The sequence below is a fragment of the Lytechinus pictus genome, chromosome 8, assembly GCF_037042905.1.
Source record: "Lytechinus pictus isolate F3 Inbred chromosome 8, Lp3.0, whole genome shotgun sequence".
In the NCBI taxonomy this organism is placed as follows: domain Eukaryota; kingdom Metazoa; phylum Echinodermata; class Echinoidea; order Temnopleuroida; family Toxopneustidae; genus Lytechinus; species Lytechinus pictus.
The window spans coordinates 31053062-31073312 of record NC_087252.1 but is presented as its reverse complement, the minus strand read 5'-3'; the positions used below and the strand labels follow the sequence as shown (position 1 = coordinate 31073312).

At 35.4% G+C, this 20251-nt stretch overlaps 1 protein-coding gene across 1 annotated transcript; it reads right to left on the bottom strand.

The window, feature by feature from the left end:
* Window positions 1-442: 442 nt before the first annotated feature.
* Window positions 443-19939, bottom strand: LOC129266534 (uncharacterized). The gene is made up of 6 exons (XM_064103926.1): window positions 19854-19939; window positions 18699-18869; window positions 11733-11894; window positions 9378-9456; window positions 2047-2117; window positions 443-1672 (listed from the first exon to the last, which is right to left on the bottom strand). The coding sequence occupies exons 1-6, from the start codon at window positions 19915-19917 to the stop codon at window positions 1386-1388; spliced, it is 834 nt and encodes a 277-aa protein (XP_063959996.1). The 5' UTR covers window positions 19918-19939; the 3' UTR covers window positions 443-1385.
* Window positions 19940-20251: the final 312 nt, after the last annotated feature.

Sequence of the window (20251 nt, the reverse complement as noted above, 5' to 3'; positions counted from 1 at the left end):
AAGTTCACCCCAGAAAAAACATTGATTTGGGAGGGATTTTTTAACCTGATTGCTAAGAAAGCATGAATGCTTGTAAGCAAGCAACCAGAGGACCGACGGCTTAAGGTCCTCTCCGAAGGACCTGGTAATGAGGATTAATGCCTTACTAAAGGGCACTAGCGCACCAAGTGGGAATCGAACCCGGGTCACCGGAATGCGAATCCCCCGCTCTACCGACTGAGCTATTGCGCCGCCTTTGGATCAATATAGAAAAATAAAACGAGCATAACGCTAAAATTTTTAAAAATAAAAATCAGATGTAAAAAACATAATAATGACAGTGTAAAGTTTCGCTTATTTTTGTCCACGAAACAGTTTAATGCACAGCTCAGTGATATGCAAATGAGAAAATCGAGGATGTTCCTCACTCAGTATTTATTTTGTTCTGCTTTTTTTTTTTATTATACAATATTTCAATTTTTACAAATATGACAATAATGACCAGCTTGACTGAACCACAAAATGTTCAACCAATGTTAATTCCATTTGTTCAGGAGGAAAATAACTTTGTTGCACATGAGAATTTCAATTTCAATTTTCATACAATGAAATACAGGAGAAATAGTAAGTGGATAATGTAAGCAGTTACCTCATTTGCATATCATATCAACCAGGATATACATGTATTTGTTTTGTAAAATGAAGCCAAACTTCAAAATGTCATTATTTTCTTATTCTAAATCCGATTTGGATGAAATTTTCAGTGTTTTGCTTGTTGGATGTTTTTTTTTTATTCACATCAAAATTTTGTTAGGGTGAACTTGTCCTTAAACAATATAAACAATACAGATGTATACCATTGTGTATTTAAAAGGCGTTAAAACCTTGATATGTTTTTAGTTGCTTCTTCAGGTCCTATATGAATAATATATGAATAAAAAATAATGTCGTGACGTGTAGCTTGTAGTCATGTGTAAACTTATTTGCAAGCGATTAGTCCTCTATCGACGAAGAATATCACAAGTTATTTTCCATGCTGTAGATACATATTATTAGTCAAGAGCGAAATGTATAATTCAATGCTCTTTGGCTGCTACAAATTGTTGCTAATGGACAATTCATTAATCTGTTCATTTGAATATATCATGGTTTGACTTAATAGCCAAAATATTATGCAGACCTGCTTATAACTAGTGAAAAAATTAATATCCAGAAATTATTAAATGATGAATTACGGAAAATTATCCAAGTGACTGAATGCAAGCAAGCATATTCCCCATTGAAAAAAGGCGAATAGATGGTAGCCAATAAGCATGAATAAACCCGGCTCTGGTATTCTTAATATTGAAATAAACCAAGCCTCTATAATCAATCAATTCCAGTCTGACTAATTCGCTGTACCTTTTTTATACAAAAGTGCTCTCGACTTGTTGGGAGAGGGTTGATTTAGGCTTGGGTTCGTTGTCTTTTCGCCAGCGGAACGTGATGTTATCATCGGCTCGCTTGATACAGGCTTCAATGATCTTAAGAAGAGCAATGTGTTTCTTAGAATCCATCTCGTGGTTCGAAGCTGTGTAGTTTTCAGTGAAGAATACTCCGTTCTTCTCCATACCAGCTCCGGTGATTTCGCCAATGATCTCATCCTGGTTCAAGATGCTCTTTGCGAAGGTCACAACCATGATCGGATACGAGCCTGCAGGATGATGATGACGACGATAATAATATCGACGACGATGATGACGACGAAGATGATGATAGTGTTGTTTGTGATGATAATGAAAGTCATGGTGAATACGGTGAAGATGATAACAACAGTGGTGAAGGAGGTAATGATGTTTAAAAAACAATGATCTAAAAATTATTTTAATAGATATTTACTCAGTAGTAGAAGTAGTAGTAGTAGTAGTAGTAGTAGTAGCAGCAGCAGCAGTTCGAGTAGCGGTGTAGGAGACGTACATATACAGTCATCATCGTGGTAGAACAGTAGCGGTAATTGGAGTAGTAGTAGTATATTTTACTTATTAATATTAGATAGATATGTACTAGTAATAAAGTTGTTAAACTTACCGAACTCTTGCCTGATTTGGGGTACAAGTGACGATAGAAAGTCACGGAAATGGCCTATTCCAGTATCAGAGCTATGAAATTACAAACGAAATACAAACGAAATAAAAACATTGGCGGTGATAATTTTCGTGGTGATGCAGCGCACTCGATACGATTTACAATAACGAGTGCTTTTACACATTGTGAATAACCGAGATGCCTACATCGTCCCTAACATACTTCACTTCGTTTCATATTTCACTTACTTATCGTCCATTATGTACTATATACCTTTGGATTTGTGAAAATGCCACGGCCAACCGCTACTGATACTCTTGTTATTTAGATTAACCCATTTGTCGAATTGATACAGGAGTCCTGTATCAATTCCTGTATTAATTCGACAAATGGGTCAATCTAAATCTAATGCGGAACAAACTTACTTGAATATCGGCGAACTCACTAAGGGTGCAGGGTTTGTGAAAACAAGTATGGTGGAATCGGCGGCCAGAGAGGAGATGAAAGACATAAAACGTGATCTAACGAAACTTGTGAAACAAATAGAAATAAATGAATCAAGAATCCTCTCTCTTGAGCTCGCTTTGGATGAAAGAATAAAACAAACCAAGAATTTTGAAACACGAATTGGTGAACAAGATCGTACGCTCAGAACACCCCAATAGAAAAGCAACGAAGCTGAACAATACCCGCGGAGACACTGCATTACAGTTTTTGGAGTACCGGAATAGAGAGGTGAAAATACAGATAATACATTCTCGAAATCGCCAAAGAGAAACTCCAGATTGATATTCAACTCGACGACATCGATCGCAGTCATCGGACGGGTAAACCAGGTATAATAGTCAACCAGAGGATCAAAACTCACCGCTGCAGAGTTCGTCGTCGTCATCATCAGATAAATCTGCAAAGTCCTATGCTGCTGCGATATAATCGCCGACATCAGCGAACAACATAAAGAAAGAGTATCACCGACCTATCATCGTCAAACTCAGGACGTACCGTATTCGACAGTCCATCATGACAGCACGAATGACACTAAAACATACGGGAGTCTCCATCGCAGAAGACTCGACTGCTTCTAACTATGAGCTACTAAAACAAGCAAGATCTTCGAGGAAGGTGACTGCAACCTGGTCCAAAGATGGTTGAATCTTTGTAGCCCTTCCTAAATCAAATGGAAAAACCCACAAAGAAACAGATCCATTCACTTGCTGAAGCAACCAACCTTTAACAGTTTACAGTTACAGTCTTAATATGGATCGATCTACCAACGATCGTATGATACGAGATAACAGTACCTTTTGTAAGTATGGCCAATTAGCAGCCAAGGGACTAAGGTGTGTGCAGTTGAATATTGCCAGTTTACTAAGGAATAGAGGTGAAATAAAATCAATAATTCTCAACAATAATATTCATATATTTGCCTTGAATGAAACTAGATTGGACTGTAGTGTTAAGACAAGTTAACTGCATATTCCCAATTAGGTCATTATTGCCAAGGTTGCCAACTATATTAATAAAATCATTGCTTATAGTCTATTAGATCATGATTCACTTTCTGTTTTAGAAGCTATACCTATCATTATACGTATGAAAAATACACACCCAATAGTTCTTGTCAATTGGTACAGGCCACCCAATCCCAATACTGAAATTCTGGATCGTTAGGAAGATTTACTATCGTTTGCTAATGGTTTCAATTATCCATTGATAATGGGTGATATCAATTGTTCAGAAAAAGTCCAGTAATTTACAAACTGTGAAATATAATCAAATATATGACATGTACTCTTTGGAACAAGTTAATTCCTCAATATGCACGCGAGTTGTAGATAATTCTTCCACTTTAATCGATCACATGCTTACTAATTATACTGACAGGGTTAGCACTTTTGGCGTCATAGATGATAGTTTGAGTGATCATTCCACGAGTTTTCCAATTTGGAAGTCCACTTTTGTTAGTTCAAATGAAAGATATTTAACATTTAGGAAATGTAGTAATAACAATATAGAAGTTTTAGAATCGACATTCATGACCCAAATGGGTAGATCTTTTATTACCAATTGTAAATAGACATATGCCTATGAAAACTAAACGTGTAAAAAGTAAATAGTCCCCCTGGTTAAACGAATCTCTTTATTATTTGATGAAACAGAGGGAGAAGGTAAAAAGCAAGGCAAAATCACGCAATGATGACAACTTATGGAAAGAGTATACAGGTATAGGCAGTTGAGAAACAAAGTCCCGTCAGAAAACAGAATAGCAAAGAAGAAATATTATGACAAATTAAGTCATAATCCGAGGAGAAGTAATTCACGGTCAGTTCTTAAATCTATTATTCCAGATGAAAATGTTTCGTTTAATATTCCCATATCCTCTGCTGGTACTCTAAGCACAGCAAATAAGTTCAATTTACATTTTTGCTAGTGTAGCCCATGATATGTTTAGGGGTTTTATAACTGATCGTTCCCCTGTGCAAGATGTCAATAATTCAAAAGTTTTGTCTAAGATCGATGTGAGTGATGTCCTAAAATAAATTTAAAAAACAAAATATATATTGGTACTGACGGTATATCAACATATATTACATTCTTGTGCTAATGACATAGCCCCATCTATTATATATTTAATCAATAAGTCGATTGAAGAAAGTAAAGTTCCCGATGAATGGAAAGTGGCAAAAATTATGTCATTACATAAAAAGGGAGATAAATCGAATCCAGACAATTACAGACCCATCTCCATACTGCCGTGTGTATCCAAATTATTAGAAAAAAAATCATTAAAAAACAACTGTTATACCATCTGAACCTAAACCAAGTCTTAATCATAGAGCAATTCGGTTTCAGGCCTTGTCATTCCACTACGACAGCTTTGGCTAAAGCATGGACCTATTAGGTCCATGGCTAAAGTAACAGCCGATTGGTTGCTTGCCATGGGGCTGTGTTTTTGGACGTACACAAGGCATTTGACATGGTTAGTCATGAGTAACTTTAAATCAAGCTCTCTAAAATTTGTATTACTGGTAAATAATTATAGTGGTTTTATAGCTATTTTACTTGACGGAAAATAACAACTTTTATTTTAACAATACCCATTCTGAACTGTGCAATATATTAAACGGCGTGCCTCAGGGCTCGATTCTAGGACCGCTTTTATTTGTCTTATTCACTAATGATATATCACTTTCTTTTAACAAATGTTAATTCATCTATACGCGGATGACACAGTATTTTATTCATCAGACCCGTTAGTAGTCGAAACCATTTCAAATCATGAACTTCATAAAGTAGATAGGTTGATGTATACTAATAAGTTAACATTGGATTGCAAAAAGACCGTTAGTATGATGTTTGGTATCCGGCATATGCTGAGAAAACATAATACGTTTAATATAAATGTTCGTAACTAGAGTATTCAAAATGTTGATAATTACAAATATTAAGAAGTTTATATTGATCAGGAAATTAAATGGAGTACTCATTTGGATTTTTTGGTAAAGAAAATAGGCAAAATGATAAGCTGTCTTGGAAGGTTAATGTATTTGTAAATCAATCTAGTCTAAGAATTATCTATTCCTCCGTCATCCTCCCACATTACTACGCAGATGCTACATGGCAGTCTCCATCTCAGAAACATCTGGGTCTTCTGCAGAAACTACAGAACCGTGCTGGAAGAATGATCTTGAGAATTAACCCTTATTCGCATGTTTTTACTTCTCACATTTACGAAATTTTGAAATGGAAAAAAAGAGATTCGTCATCGTGAGCATATGTATATAATGATGTTCAAGGTTCTACATAATCTTGCCCTGGAATACATGAAAATGTCAATACCTTTTAAATCTCATCAATATTCACTTCGTACTTCTACACTATTAAATCTGTCTTCCAAAACCAAAAACGAATAGTTGTAAAAGGACATGTTTATATAGGGGGCTTCATTGTACAACAAAGTACCATCCCAAGTTATCAATCTTTCTTTAACGATGCAGTCCTTTGCATCAAACGTTCTAAGTTATCGCTATCAATCTTGATTATTTGTTGGATTATACACGATTATGAGTAAGCTAGGTTTTCTTTTATTTATCTTATTTTGTTCAATGCTAGGTTAATTATTTTTTGTGCTTTGTTTTGATTTTCAATCTTACATCTTTTTGAGTTATTTTCGTTTAATTAGGACCCAATATGGAAGAACAGGGATATTTTGTAAATATTACTGAAATGGGCTATCCTCCGTTGTAAATATTTTCATGATTTTCATGTATCTTATCTATGACTTTTCATATGGAAATAAAAACAAACAAACACACATTTCGAATTTAAAATTGTCTTATTTCTTATGAAACAGGTTGGTAGAATAAATTTGTAGATGATAGTTTTTATTCAAATCACTCCAGATTTTCTAGGATGGTGACGACTATTTTTGGCTGATAAGAAATATATTGGCCCGTCATTATAAAAAAAAAAATGAATATGCAAGTATGCAAACATTGTAAGTCTACCGAAAATTAAAGTAAATAGGGTCCTTCGAACTGAAAAAAAAAACCATGATCGAAATAAACAGAGCAACAATTTAACTGCATCAAAACAGAATTCCAAAATCTCTTTTGAGAAGCAGTGCATGTATTTCAAAATGAGCGACTTGAGTGTCGATGACGCCATTTCCTCCCCCTCTTTCTCTCTCTCCCTCTATCTAGTAATTCATCCCACCCACGCTACACACACCCACACACACACACGCACATTCGCACCAATAGGCCTATATATCTTAACCCATACTTACCCACCTACCACCCAAAGAGACACGACCACAAATACGCCCCATAATCATGGATTATATATTCTGGACTCAAAAAGGCTATTTCATGTTTACAATCAAACAAGTTATCTTTGAACATTGAGTAAACAAAATTTATATATTTCGATCTAGAATCTAACAATATCTGAAAGTCATTCCGGAATGTTATAAATAATTGATAATAGAATAAGAAGATACCCAGATCACCCTGGATTTCCAAAGGTTTACTTAGGTCTATAAATAAGAAAAACAGATTATTCTGCAAATACAAAGCAAATCCTAGCGAAACTAACAAAATGAGATACAAACTTTACAGGAATAAGTTAAATTTTACTCTACGTATGGCAATACTTTTCGAATCAATTCTCTTTATTTAGATCTAACATTGGTGGTACGTGGAAAATAATTAATACGGTTTTAAATAAAACAAATAATGATCGTCATGAATTTAACGACATCCAGTTTGAAGGCGCATGCATTGACGATCAGACTAGCATTGCCAACGCATTCAATTCATTCTTTGTTAACATAGGACCTAATCTTGCAGAAAACATACCTACTCCCAATTCCCCCTTTCATTCTTTCCTACGTAACAAAATTGTTCATAGTTTATTTTTCCTTTCTGTTCAAGAAACTGAGGTTATTGATATTGTAAGCAACCTGAAGCTTAAGAAAAGCCCCGGATATGACGGTGTAAAAAAAAAGTCATTTGCCAAATAGTCTGTCCGTTAACACATATATTTAATTTATCTTTAACAACTGGCTCGGTCCCAAAGAAAATGAAGATCTCAAAGGTCATACCTATCTTTAAGATAGGCAATAAACATGACATAGGAAATTTTCGCCCTATATCTCTTTTAACCAGCTTTTCCAAGATACTACTTGGTTTCCGCAGACAACATTCAACAACACATGCCCTCTTGTTATTCATTAATAAAATTGCCAGAGCTATTGACAGCAAGTTACATACTGCGGGTATTTTTCTGGACCTCTCCAAGGCCTTCGATACCATTAACCATGATATTTTGCTATACAAGTTGTCTCACTACGGAATTCGAGGAAAGGCCTTGGAGTGATTCAGGGACTACCTTCATGATAGACAACAATATTTTTATATTAATGGTGTTGAATCAACCCCTCAAACCATTAGATGTGGAGTCCCACAAGGTTCATTATTAGGCCCACTCCTCTTTATTTTATATATCAATTATTTACATAATTCCTCTTCAGTGTTATCTTTTATTATTTTTGCTGATGACTCCAATATTTTTTGCTCCCATCATAACCCCAATACTCTTTTAAATATCATTAATACTGAACTAACAGCTGTTTTTGATTGGATACAGGCCAATAAATTGTCCCTTAACGTTGATAAAACTAATTTTATGCTATTCAGCAACTCGGTTTCCACTTTACCCGGTCGTATACTTATACATAATAAAAACATCTCCCAGGTTGATTCTACCAAATTTTTAGGTATATATATCGACAGTAAGCTAACATGGCGGGTACAGATTGATAAGGAAAAAAAATATTATCTCGTAACACTGGTGTGATAAACAAACTGAAACACTTTGTACCCTTTCATGTGTTGCGTATAGTTTATTCTGCTCTAATCTTGCCCTACATCAATTACTGTATTCTAACATGGGGCAATAGCTCCAAAACCCTCTTGGATAAAATTAGCATTGTCCAAAAGCGTGTTATAAGAATAATCAACGCTGGATTTCGTGCTCATACAAACAACCTTTTTTATAATTGCAAAATCTTGAAACTATCTGATTTATACTTGTACAACCTTGGTATATTTATGTTCGAACTTAAGAATGACAATTTACCAGATGCCTTTGCGCCATTATTTCAACGCAATTTCATTTTACATTCCCATTCAACTAGACAAGCTAATCATTACCACCTCCCACAAACCCAAACCGTTTTTGCAAATAGCACTTTTACTACAAAAGGACCCAAATTCGGGAACAGCCTAGATAACGAACTGGTTGATAGCCCCTCTCTCAATTGTTTCAAACGCAAGCTGAAGTTATACCTCTTAGAGAGGTACAATGCTGGATCGTACTGATGACTGCAAATAATAATAATATTAATAATAATTATTATAATTATGATTATGTTTTTCTATTCTTTCTTTCTTATACTCTATTATTTATGGGAACAATATTTTAAAGAATGCTCAATAGCCTTGAGAGGTGCGTCCTTTTAATTTCAAAATAAAGTAATTTTGATATGTTTTAGTTTTTAAATTTGTTTTCTAAATGTTTTATTGTCTTATAATGTACATGTAACATTTATTGTTTAAGTTGTACAGACAATTGCTTTCCTGTTCTATGTAGTTATTCCCCATTGTATCTTATACGTTTGGGGCCCCTGGTGATAAGCTCTTGGGGGCCCACACCTTATGTATCAATGCCTTATTTAATTGTACACATTGTAAATATACGTTCGTATTATAAAAAAAAAGGTAAAATAGATGAAAAGAATTAAATTGAATGAATGGAAGATAATTACATACTTGTATTTCAGGATAAAGATAGGACAGTCTATTCTTTCTCCAGTCGTCCAAGAACGAGGATTTATTCCTCGCTTTCCAGCTGTTTGGAAGAGTTCGATTGAACAAGAAGAAACGGTTCAATAACGGTGATTGCTTTGTTCCAAATAATTCAAAAACTTCTAAACAAGCTAACAATAACTTATAACTTATTGTATAATGAATCAGAATAGCAATGTTTCAATTTGCACCGAGACCTACATGGCCGCCAGTTTTACAAAATGGCGGCCAAGTACAGGGTTTTCGACAATGGGTCAGATGCTTAAAAAGTAGCAATTGATGGCTAGCAATTGCTTCAAGCACAAGCAATTGCTAGCCAAGCAAAACATCATGCCTCAGCAATTGCTTTATTTATATGAAAAACCCATTGCTAGTGCTTGAACCCTTTTCTTGCCTTCAGAAAGCAATTGCTAGCGGTTTGAACAATAGCGACGTCACCGCTGCAGCGCGCTGGTGCAAACACGATTCACAGAAAAGGCATGACTCGGATGCAAAGATGTGGCAGTGCAAATTACCGCTTCTTTCATATGACATCTTTTCTTTCATGGTGACAAAATAATTTGTTTCTTTTCAATAAATTTATATATTTGGCATTTGATTTGCACTTACTAGGAAGGAAACATGTTCATGTACTCGCTTCTGCATATCTTGGAGTTCTCTCTCAGGTGGATAATCATGATTAAACAACGCGAACGCCCTGATCAAGCAAACGCTGAAGCTGATCTGACGGAGCTTGAAAAAACCTAAGCAAGTGCTTAAACGCATAAGTGAAATGTTCGCTTTAAGCATACGCTTTTTAGGCAATAGCTTAATCGTTAAGAAAGTGCTAATAGTCATTTAAAGATTGCTTGAACTAACTAGCAAAGCATTTGCTTGCTCATTTTTATGCACAAGGAGCAAGCAAAAGCCTAGAAAAAGTCATTGCTATATTTTATGCATCTGACCCAATATCTTGGCTTCTAAATCACTTGATGACCAATACATGAAAGTTTTATAGAATAGGGACTTAAACTTGCAAAATTTTCTTGAAATATCAAATCTTAGCAATGGTAAATTTTAGATATTGAAACCACATCAAAGTTCATTGACCCTATATGACCTTTGACCTTTTAAATGTGACCAGAAACCCATGCAAGATAATCAGTGTTACGTCATAACCCATAAGCTTTAAAAATTACGAAGACTTTGTCAAAACATGCTTTACATTTCAAATTGATACCCAAATATGGTCAAAGTTCATTGACCCTGAATGACCTGTGATCTTAATAGACCAATGTACCTGAAACACATGCCAAATGATAAGTAAAGACATTAAGACACCCTGGTTTAACAGTTCCCTACTGAAAGGTAAGATTTGGTCTCATTATTTCCAACATGAGCTCGAGTCTGGTAATTCGTAGAAAAAGACCGCAAAATGTCATGAAAATGATATTCTTTCTTAAATAAAGTTGATTATTTGATACCAATGGAGTCCCTTTCCTCAGAAATAGCGGTTTTGTGCCAAAGGTATTATTCAAGGTTACCTAGAAGCAGAAGTAATTATTAACTCTAATTTCGTCGGCCATTTGTAAAATCCAAGAAGGCGGCCATAAAGGTCACAGTGTAAATGCAAACATTCTCCCCGCAAATCCGGCAACATTACGTAGTGACCTGTTTGTGAGACATGGGCGTGCGCAGATTTTTTTGGGGGGCTGGGGGCAAGACGCGTAAAATCGTTCGAAAAAAAAATAAATGCGAAGGAGCGAATTGACCGAGCTCGTCTTTGTGGCGCTTTGCAATTTTTAATTGGCGTACATTATTTGAATTGTAAACATCCGATAACGTCTCTTAAATTCATAGAACTGGTTTTAAAAAATCTTAACGAAATTAAGGTATGCCTGCTAATTTCAATCAATAAAATACCTGGGTTCAAGAAGCGTTTGGCGAAGTTGGCAAGTCGTTTTAAACTAGGCTTTTTTTATACATTTATTTGCACTAAATTGTAATACATCTGACCAGACTCAGCAGTGTGTTCAACAGCTACTTTGCTTAAGTCAGGGTACTTCTGCTTATAACTGTAAAGCGCTCAGTACTATTATTACTATTATTTTAAATATTGTTATTGTAATCGTATTTCCAAGACTTTCTTCCGAAAACATAAGCACAATACGGTATAAACATAGAGCTATAGCTCTATGGTATAACTTGAAAGAGAGAGAGGGGAACATACAAGCAAAGTAGTTATTCTCGATTAGGGAGTGGGGGTCATTAGAATAGACCGGTGGGGGTAAGCATTGTCAGTTATAAGCAGAATATATGCAAAAATGCAAATTACTCAACTGATTTCATCCATCACATCTGAAACTTTGGTAGTACCCAGATCCGATAGCCCACGTGTGTCGAAAGTTATTACTTGATTGGTTAGTATAGTAGGATCTCGAAACAAAGTCTCGCCTCCTTGCCCTACAGAGTTGCTTTCGATGTAAACTTGCTCCCATACACCTTCGTAATGAAGCGAAGATAAAAAAAAAATACAATGAAAACTGATCCCCAAATAATACAGATATCTTCTTTTTTTGGTGAAAATATGCGTAATTAATTTAGTAAATGCATGTGTAACACATGTAGTAATAAGTTTTGTATTACAGATTTTGCACTAAACGCATTTATTTCATTCAAACCAAGAAAGAATTTACTTCATGTTGCTTCGCATAAAGAAATACAAAAGAATGTGCACACGCACCGTGTTGAACTAATATACAAAATATTATAAATGAGCGAGCATACCCTAATGGAATAAACAGTGTGTCTACCATGTCTACATCATGTACAGTGTGAAAATATATTCATACTGTTTGATTTGTGCATTTTAAGAGTTTGAATATTTTCACTTTGTGAAGACACTGTGATCACGATATGCGGCACTGTTCTTTTCGGCAGGTTAATGCCACAATAAAAGGATATTTCTACTGGAATGGAAACGCGGGAACTTCGCAACATAAGGCTGGATTTTGTCAATCAGCCCTTTTTTTAGATTGTTCTTTGCGCCCGACGTTGCAATCATAGGAATGGTGAAAATTTGGCCATATTCACTGCCACATAAACCACAATCAATTTATATAGTAACAAGTTTTTACCATGTTTACATCCAGGCGCGGATCCATAGGGGGGGCGAATGTGTATTGGCCACCACAAAAAGGGTAGAGGGGAAGGAAGAGAAGAAAAAAAAAGAGAGAGGAAGAGGGAAAAAGGAAAAGAAGAGAGAGAGGGGAAGAAAAGAACGAAGAGGGGGAGAGAGAGGAAAAAAGATAAGAAGAGGGGGAAAGGAAAAGAAGAAAAAAAAAGACGGAAATGGGAGAAAGGAAGGGGAAAAAAACAAGGGGAAAGAGGACAAGAGAAAGAGAAAGTAAAAAATGGGAGAAAGTGAAAAAGCAGAGGGGAATTAAAAGAGAGAGGGGGAAATCACTGATAGATAATGAGCGGAAGCGCCAATTTGTTGTTGACCGGGGCCCCATTATGATGTTCGAATTAGGGGGCACCTAATTGATGTTCAAACTCGGGGGGGGGGGGCGAATTGATGTTCGAACTATTGGATCGCTGAAGTGATGTTCGAACAAAGGGGGGAGGCGCCAAAGTGATGTTCGAGTTAGGGGGCACCGAATTAATGTTCAAATTAGGGGGCGCCGAATTGATGTTCGAAATCATTAATAAATGAGCGGAAGCGCCCATTTGATGTGGACCGGGCGCCGATTAAATGTTTAAACGAGGGCGCCATATTGATGTTCGAGCTAGGGGAACGTCAAATTGATGTTCGAACTATGGGAGCGCCGAATTGATGTTCGAACTAGGGGGCGTCAAAGTGATATTAGAATGGGGGGGGGGGGGGCAAATTGATGTTTGAACTAGATGATGCCAGATTAGGTTTATTGCTATTTCGTCTACTGCCATTTTGTCCTCTCACCACATGGTCTAATGTCATTTCGTCTACCATCAGTAGGTCCACTATCCACATCGTCCAATTACCATTTTGTCCAATCGCCAGTTGGTCTAATAACCATTTCGTTTATTATCATTTGGTCTAATGGCATTTTTGTGCCGATTGGTCCAAAAACCACTTTTTCCATTTTTATTACGTCTTTTCCCATTTAGTCTAATAGCCAACTGGTCTAAAGGCAAATGGTCTAATGACCACTTAGTCTACTTTAATTTCGTCTATGCGCCATTTGGTATATTTTGCAGCTGGTCCACTGTCACTAGTCCAAACCAATTTCGTCTAAAAATCATTTGCTTTAATTGCCATTTGGTCTACTAACCAATAGGTCCAATTGCCATCTCGGCCAATTATTATTTCGTCCTATTTTCATTTCGTCTAAAATCATAAATAGTCTACTACTAGCAGCCCTACGTCTTCGGTGACTGTATTGCTGACTCAACTCCTGTTGCTCTTGTGATTTGTTATTAATTTACACCTGTTGTTTGGTTAATCTTTTATTAATTGTACATGTTTTTTCGCAAGATAATGTTCTCATCAAACAGGCAATGCCAGCGCAAAGCACGATCTAGCGAAAAAATTATGATATGGAATAATTTATATTTTACTGGTCTTACCCTCACGTTTTATTTATTTGTCTTCCTCCTCTTATTTTACCTATTTCCTTTTCCCCCTCCTTTTCCACTTTTCTCTCCTTTTTTTCTCCATTTTTGTTGCCGCCAATAGCTGTTATTGTTATTATTATTAAATTACCATTATTATTCATTTGTATTAGTACTATCATTATTTATTACTATTATAAATATTATCATTTATTATTATTATCATTGTTATATGATGATGATGATGATTATCATGTTTGGGTGTGCACTTGTAAAAAAAAAAGAAAAAAAATGAAAGGAGGGTCAATTTCAAATTAAAGGACCCTATTTCAATTTCATCATTTTAACCACTCCATTTCCCCCTTCTGTGAGTGTGATGTGATAGAGAGAGAGAGAGAAAGGGGAGGGGAGGGGGGCGTATCGCTGTACCGCATCATTCAATTCCTGATAGTAGGCCTAGTTGTTATCATGAATTTTTAAATTATTTATTTTATCTTCAATAATTTCAAGGTATAATTAAGAAGTCATTTCGCCGCCCTGCTCGGATAAAGAAACGCACTTTTGTTAGACAAAGATGGTTTTTGGACCAATTGACTATTAGACTGAATGACTATGAGACTAAATTGCTATTGGACGATTTGGGAATTGAACGAAATGGTTATTAGACGATTTGGTTGTTAAACGAACAGAGCTTAAAAGGGTCCTCCTTAAGTCAATATATAAAAAAATGTGAACGCGATTTACTCTCGCCATTATTGTTTTGGGGTTACACAGTGTGTTCTTTATCAAAAGACGATTAATTAGTATTTTCTTTTGATCGGAATATCAATATTTTCTGGCTCGCTCTTTGCGCTTGCCTTATTTATTAAGTGGAGACACAAATCTTTTCTATTGCTAGAATCATAGAAGGTCCAATTTTGGGGTCAAATAAAAAAAAAATCCCAAAATTTAGCTCGTCTTTGCGCTCGCAGAAATTGTTCAGTAGGCATTAATCATGATGTTGTGATTCGAAACTGGATAATGATTTGAATAGAGAACAAGCTGCGTATCTGAATAAACATGTGCGAGCGTGTTTCAGATTTCGACCTAGAATCTGGGCATTCTAAATACTTTTTTTGTATCATGAAATCAATAAAGCGAGCGGGAAAAGGGAAAAGGGATCAATTTAAGCTCTGTATTTCAAGCATTTTGTAGGAAAATTGTAGAGTGGATATGGATAACAGTTAAAATAGAGCTGATATGTTTCGTTATACATGTTGTAATTGCCATGGATTTTGACCGCTGGACATTCTAATAACATTATGTCATATGAAAATAATGAATATCTTCTTATATCTCTTCCTAAGAGCGAGATGAAACTTGTCGATATTCCATTCTGAAAAAAAAGACAACTTGATTATTAAATTGATATCCTTTTTATTAATCTAATAAGCCTAATGAGAGTGCGAAATCTGTTAATTTTAAGGCCTGAAAACTGGACGTTTAAATCACTTTTGTAATTATGAATAAGATGCATGAGTTGATATGTTTTCAACAATCAATGCGAGCACAAAGCGCGAGCCGAAGCTTTTGATAAACTGTCATAAAATGGGGATTTTAAGTAATTTGTTTAATATATAATTAATATTGAGATAATTATAACTCACCAATCAAAATGCGAGCGTGCAGCGCTAACTGATACGTTTTGACAATTTGACCTGAAAAGTAAAATCTTAGAACTTTATGAAATGAAAGAAAATAATAAAAGGTACCTGACAAATCAAATTTTGCGAGCGCGCAGCGCTATGTTTTGCATATTGACTTAAAAATTTGATATTTTAAGTTCCATATTTACCAAGATATGTAAATCACCTAAAAGACAATGCGTACGCGAAGCTCGAGCGAAAATTATATATAGTGACATGAAATATTTTAAAAATTATTTTTGAAATCTTCCCCTCATCTTATTTAAATAAGTAGGTGATCTGTGATATATATATATATATATAAGTTTATTCAAACCAATCAAGGGATATAATATAAATATTTAGTACAAAGGTTGGCAAAGAGAATTTAACATAAAAGGTTTAGGACCCCATAGAAGCAGAGCTTGTGATAGGGACCCCTTGATTAAATTAATATAAGAACATAACAAATTAGGAAGATATATAAAACATTATAGCAAAATATCGCTGATAAAACAAACATACAAACGAAACAAACATAATATAAGCTAAGATATAAAATGATAAAGCATTGGAGCCAAAATATTGATGATAAAAACAAACATACAAACAAAACAATAATAATACAAATATATTTACATTGATAAACTAGAAAGTAAAAAAAGATTAATTTAATTTGTCAAGCTCTCAATTAAGAATTTTCGACATGCTTTTTGATTATTGGCAGTGTTGGATTAGATCTTATGCTTTGTGGTAATATATTCCATTCTTTGATACAAGCTATCAGAAATAAATTCAATTTAGCTTTTGTTCTAGCAAACGGTTGATGGATAAGATTTCTCTGACGTATATTTTACGAATGAATGTTGGAGTTAACAACAAAAGCATCTGTTAAAATGAACAGTTTTCAGTCAATTGTGATTTGTACATTAATATTAAACAGTTCTAGGATACTAATTCATAAAGAAGCAGAATATTGAGCTGCAGAAATAAAGAAATGCTTGGACTTTTGTAATTCGAATATGTAATGAGTCTGTTGAATTTCTTTTGAAAGATCAGTAGTTTGTTAAAATCATTCCTGTATTTATTCCCCACGCAAAATTACAATAGATTAAGTGTGGCAAAATGATTTTTCATTAGAGTTATTTTATTCAGTCGTCTCCCTCCTTTTATGTTTCCCTTCTTGTTTTCTCCTCTATTTTCCTTTTTTTTCTTTCCCTCTTTTTTCCTTTCTTTTTGCTCCGCAAATAGAGGGGGGGGGGGGGGAGGCGGGCCCCTCGGATCAACCTCTGACTGCTCAGTTATTAAACTATACATGAACTATATATTAAAAAAAATAGGCGGCGCTTCGCGCTCGCGTTATTTCTTTATGCCTTACCTTTATATCTTGTGTGTAAGAACAAACCCAAGATGTAGTTAAAACTTCAGTTATTTCAGAAAAATGCCCCCTACAAAAGAAAAAAAAAAATCAGCTTTCGGAGGGGAAAATTTGAATGAAAATCTTTATTCTGCCATTTCCTGCCACTACCCCAATTTGCGAGAGCTATATCCGCCCCTGAGTATTATGATTTTTTTTACTTGCACATAAGCGTTGCATTTGCATTTTATCGTTAGATATGTATTCTGTTTGTGATAACAAAAATATTTAGCTCTTGCTTTGAATGAAAATCATTCATTGAGTGAGATACGCATCCTCCTAACAATTGTCCTGCATGGGGAAAGTGCTCAAAAGGTTCCCACTTTTGGTCAGTATAATAAAAGTTCAGCTTTTGCTTTGGGCTCACATCAATCATCAATCATAATAGCAGGGCTCCCTGGGAGAATAGATTTCGGAACTGAAGTACCCTGGATAAATAGACCGTTATTATTATTATTGATCATTCACTGAGAGACACAAATAATTCTTTTTAATCTAAAAACATGCCTAAATGTCATATTTTTAAATGAGAATATGCAAAATATTCCACCTCGCTCTTTGCGCTCGTATTACTTGATTCGCAAGATATACAGCTATTTGTTTATTTCAATACTTGCTTAAAGTTTCCAGTTTTCAGGTTAGAATATCAAATATTTCCAGATCGAGCTACACATCCTGTCCTGACAGTTTAATGCAAACAAGAGCGAGCTGATTTTTTTTATATAACAAATCTGACAACTGAAAATGCCTTTTTTATTTCATTAAACAAAAAATGTCCAGCTTGCGCTTCGCTCTCGCATTATTTTTTGAAATTAGGTATGCATCGTGTTCATCATGACAACTACTTAATCTTTCAGGATGAAACACATGAAATATAAAAAAAGATCGTACTTCGCGTTCGTATTATTTATATAGGCCTTTTGAAATACCTTGCGTTTTTGAGAATAAATCTCAGATTATATTTAACTTAGGTCTTACCCCCAATCTTAGTGCCCCCTACAAGAGTTCAAGCCCCCCGTGCACCAATGCTGAATAAATCCCAACTATGCCACTAATGAGGAGATTGAGTCGATTGCTTACGAGAATGCATTATTTCCAAGGGGATATCAATAATATAATTGAAGGATATTCTAAAACGACTAGTAAAGTAATTACAGCTATCGCTCACACAATTCTAGTAGGGCCTACTCTGACGAATAGTTAAACGGAATTGGAACCCCTAAATGCTTAAAAAAAAAAAGAAAATCGGTCACGCTTTGCGCTCGCATTAATTTTAAAGAAAATGATGCTATATGTATATATATATACATTTATTTTTCTTTTCATGAACATTTCATTAACAAAAAATGTTTTTCAATTGTCTCTTTGTCATGTGACTATGAAATATGATAATTTAACATGCATTTAAGTCACTTATGTTTGCCTGGCGGGGAGGGAGGGGCGCCATTTTTCGAAAAGTATCTCATGCCAAAATCATTAACATCAACCTTACTTGAGGAAATGCAAGGTGCTTATATGGAAAACGGACAAATTGCAAAAACCCAACTTCCTGAAACATGGCGTTGGAGTTTGGCAATCAACACTTTGAATAAGATAACACACTTTTATGGAAAATAGATACATTTTTCGAACCTTTATAAGCGAAGTGAAACGAGTTGAGAAAGGCACTCTTGCCCGAGTCTTGCAGCCCGAATACACCTAGTCTAACCTCGGATGGTCTCTTGAAGCCTTTGCCTGCATCTCTGACAGTCCAATTACCAGGTATGTATTCTTGGATCTTCTCACGGAGTCGTCGAATTTCAGCTGGCAAGCGTAAAACAGGAATTTTTCTCAAAAATTAAAACAGTGGTCACCTGCATTAATGTATTGTAATGCCAAGAAGTTAAACATAACTATTAGATCTATAAAACATTTGATTGTACTCTAACTGAGCCCTTAAAATCAACTAAAACAGATTATTCACATTATTAACAAAGTTGTATAAAATTTATACCCAGTTCTGCTTATTTTCCCTTGCTCGCTTTGCTCTCATGACTATACGGGGTTGCAAAATCAGAACGCTTTGTACAAGATGAATTTTTGAATCAGGCGAGGTCAGAAATTAGACGAAGAAAGACTGAACATCATTCATTTTACAGCTAAATAAGCCTGTGCCATTTTAGTAAAAATGTAGAGATTCAAGACCCAACAATTCAACAGCTAGTTTTTATAATATTCATGTGAACCGATTAAAATGTGGCCAATGTTGAGCACCAGATGCTATGTCATATTAGTAGTTCTACAATGAACGGACATTTCGAGTGCCGTTTATCGGGCTCGCCGTCGTCTAATGTTTCTGACTCTCTTCTTTCGAACAGAGGGTCATGGGTTCAAATCCCAGTCATGTCGTGTTTTTCGCACTCGACCCAGGTGCTTTGATTGGGTGCCCGGTAGGATTAATTCCTTGAGTGCCCCATGAACCTACCTAAATTTATGCACTGAGCGCCACTAATGAGGTGGCAGCTCCTGTGTGTCGTTGTGCTTTCTATCATCAGGTAAGAAGTAATGTAAACTCCAGTTATGAAGATGATAATCGTTATTATTATGATTATTATCATCATCATTTGTATCATTATTATTATCATTATCATTGTCATTATTATTATCATTATTATTGTCATTATTATTATAAACATTGTCATTATCAATGCATCTTATTATCATGCATCATAAATGCAACAACATCAATATTAAATTGTTTATTGGTAGGTGTATAGAAATGGAATATAAGAAAAGTATATTACATACCCTTGTAGTTCATATGCATATACAAAGCGATGGCAGATGGGACGAGTACAACGAAAATTGACATTGTTACCCCGACAACCTTTTTATTTCCTGAAAGAAATTCGATAATTTATTAAATGTTTTATGACGTAGTATTTGTTAATCGCAAGGTGTGCGATGTCGAGGATTATTACTACCTTGCGATTCATCTCTACTCAGTCGGGCCATAAGGTGTGCGGTGGCCTTAAGGCCTTAAGGCCACCGCACACATTACGACCCGACTGGTCTGGGACTGGCTTGCGACTGAGTGAGGGAAGATGTGACGTCAGAGCTCTTGTCAGCTCTAGAGTCGCAGACCGGTCAGAGACAAGTCGCAAGGAAAATTGTAAAGATTGGACATGTCGAATCCTTATGACTGA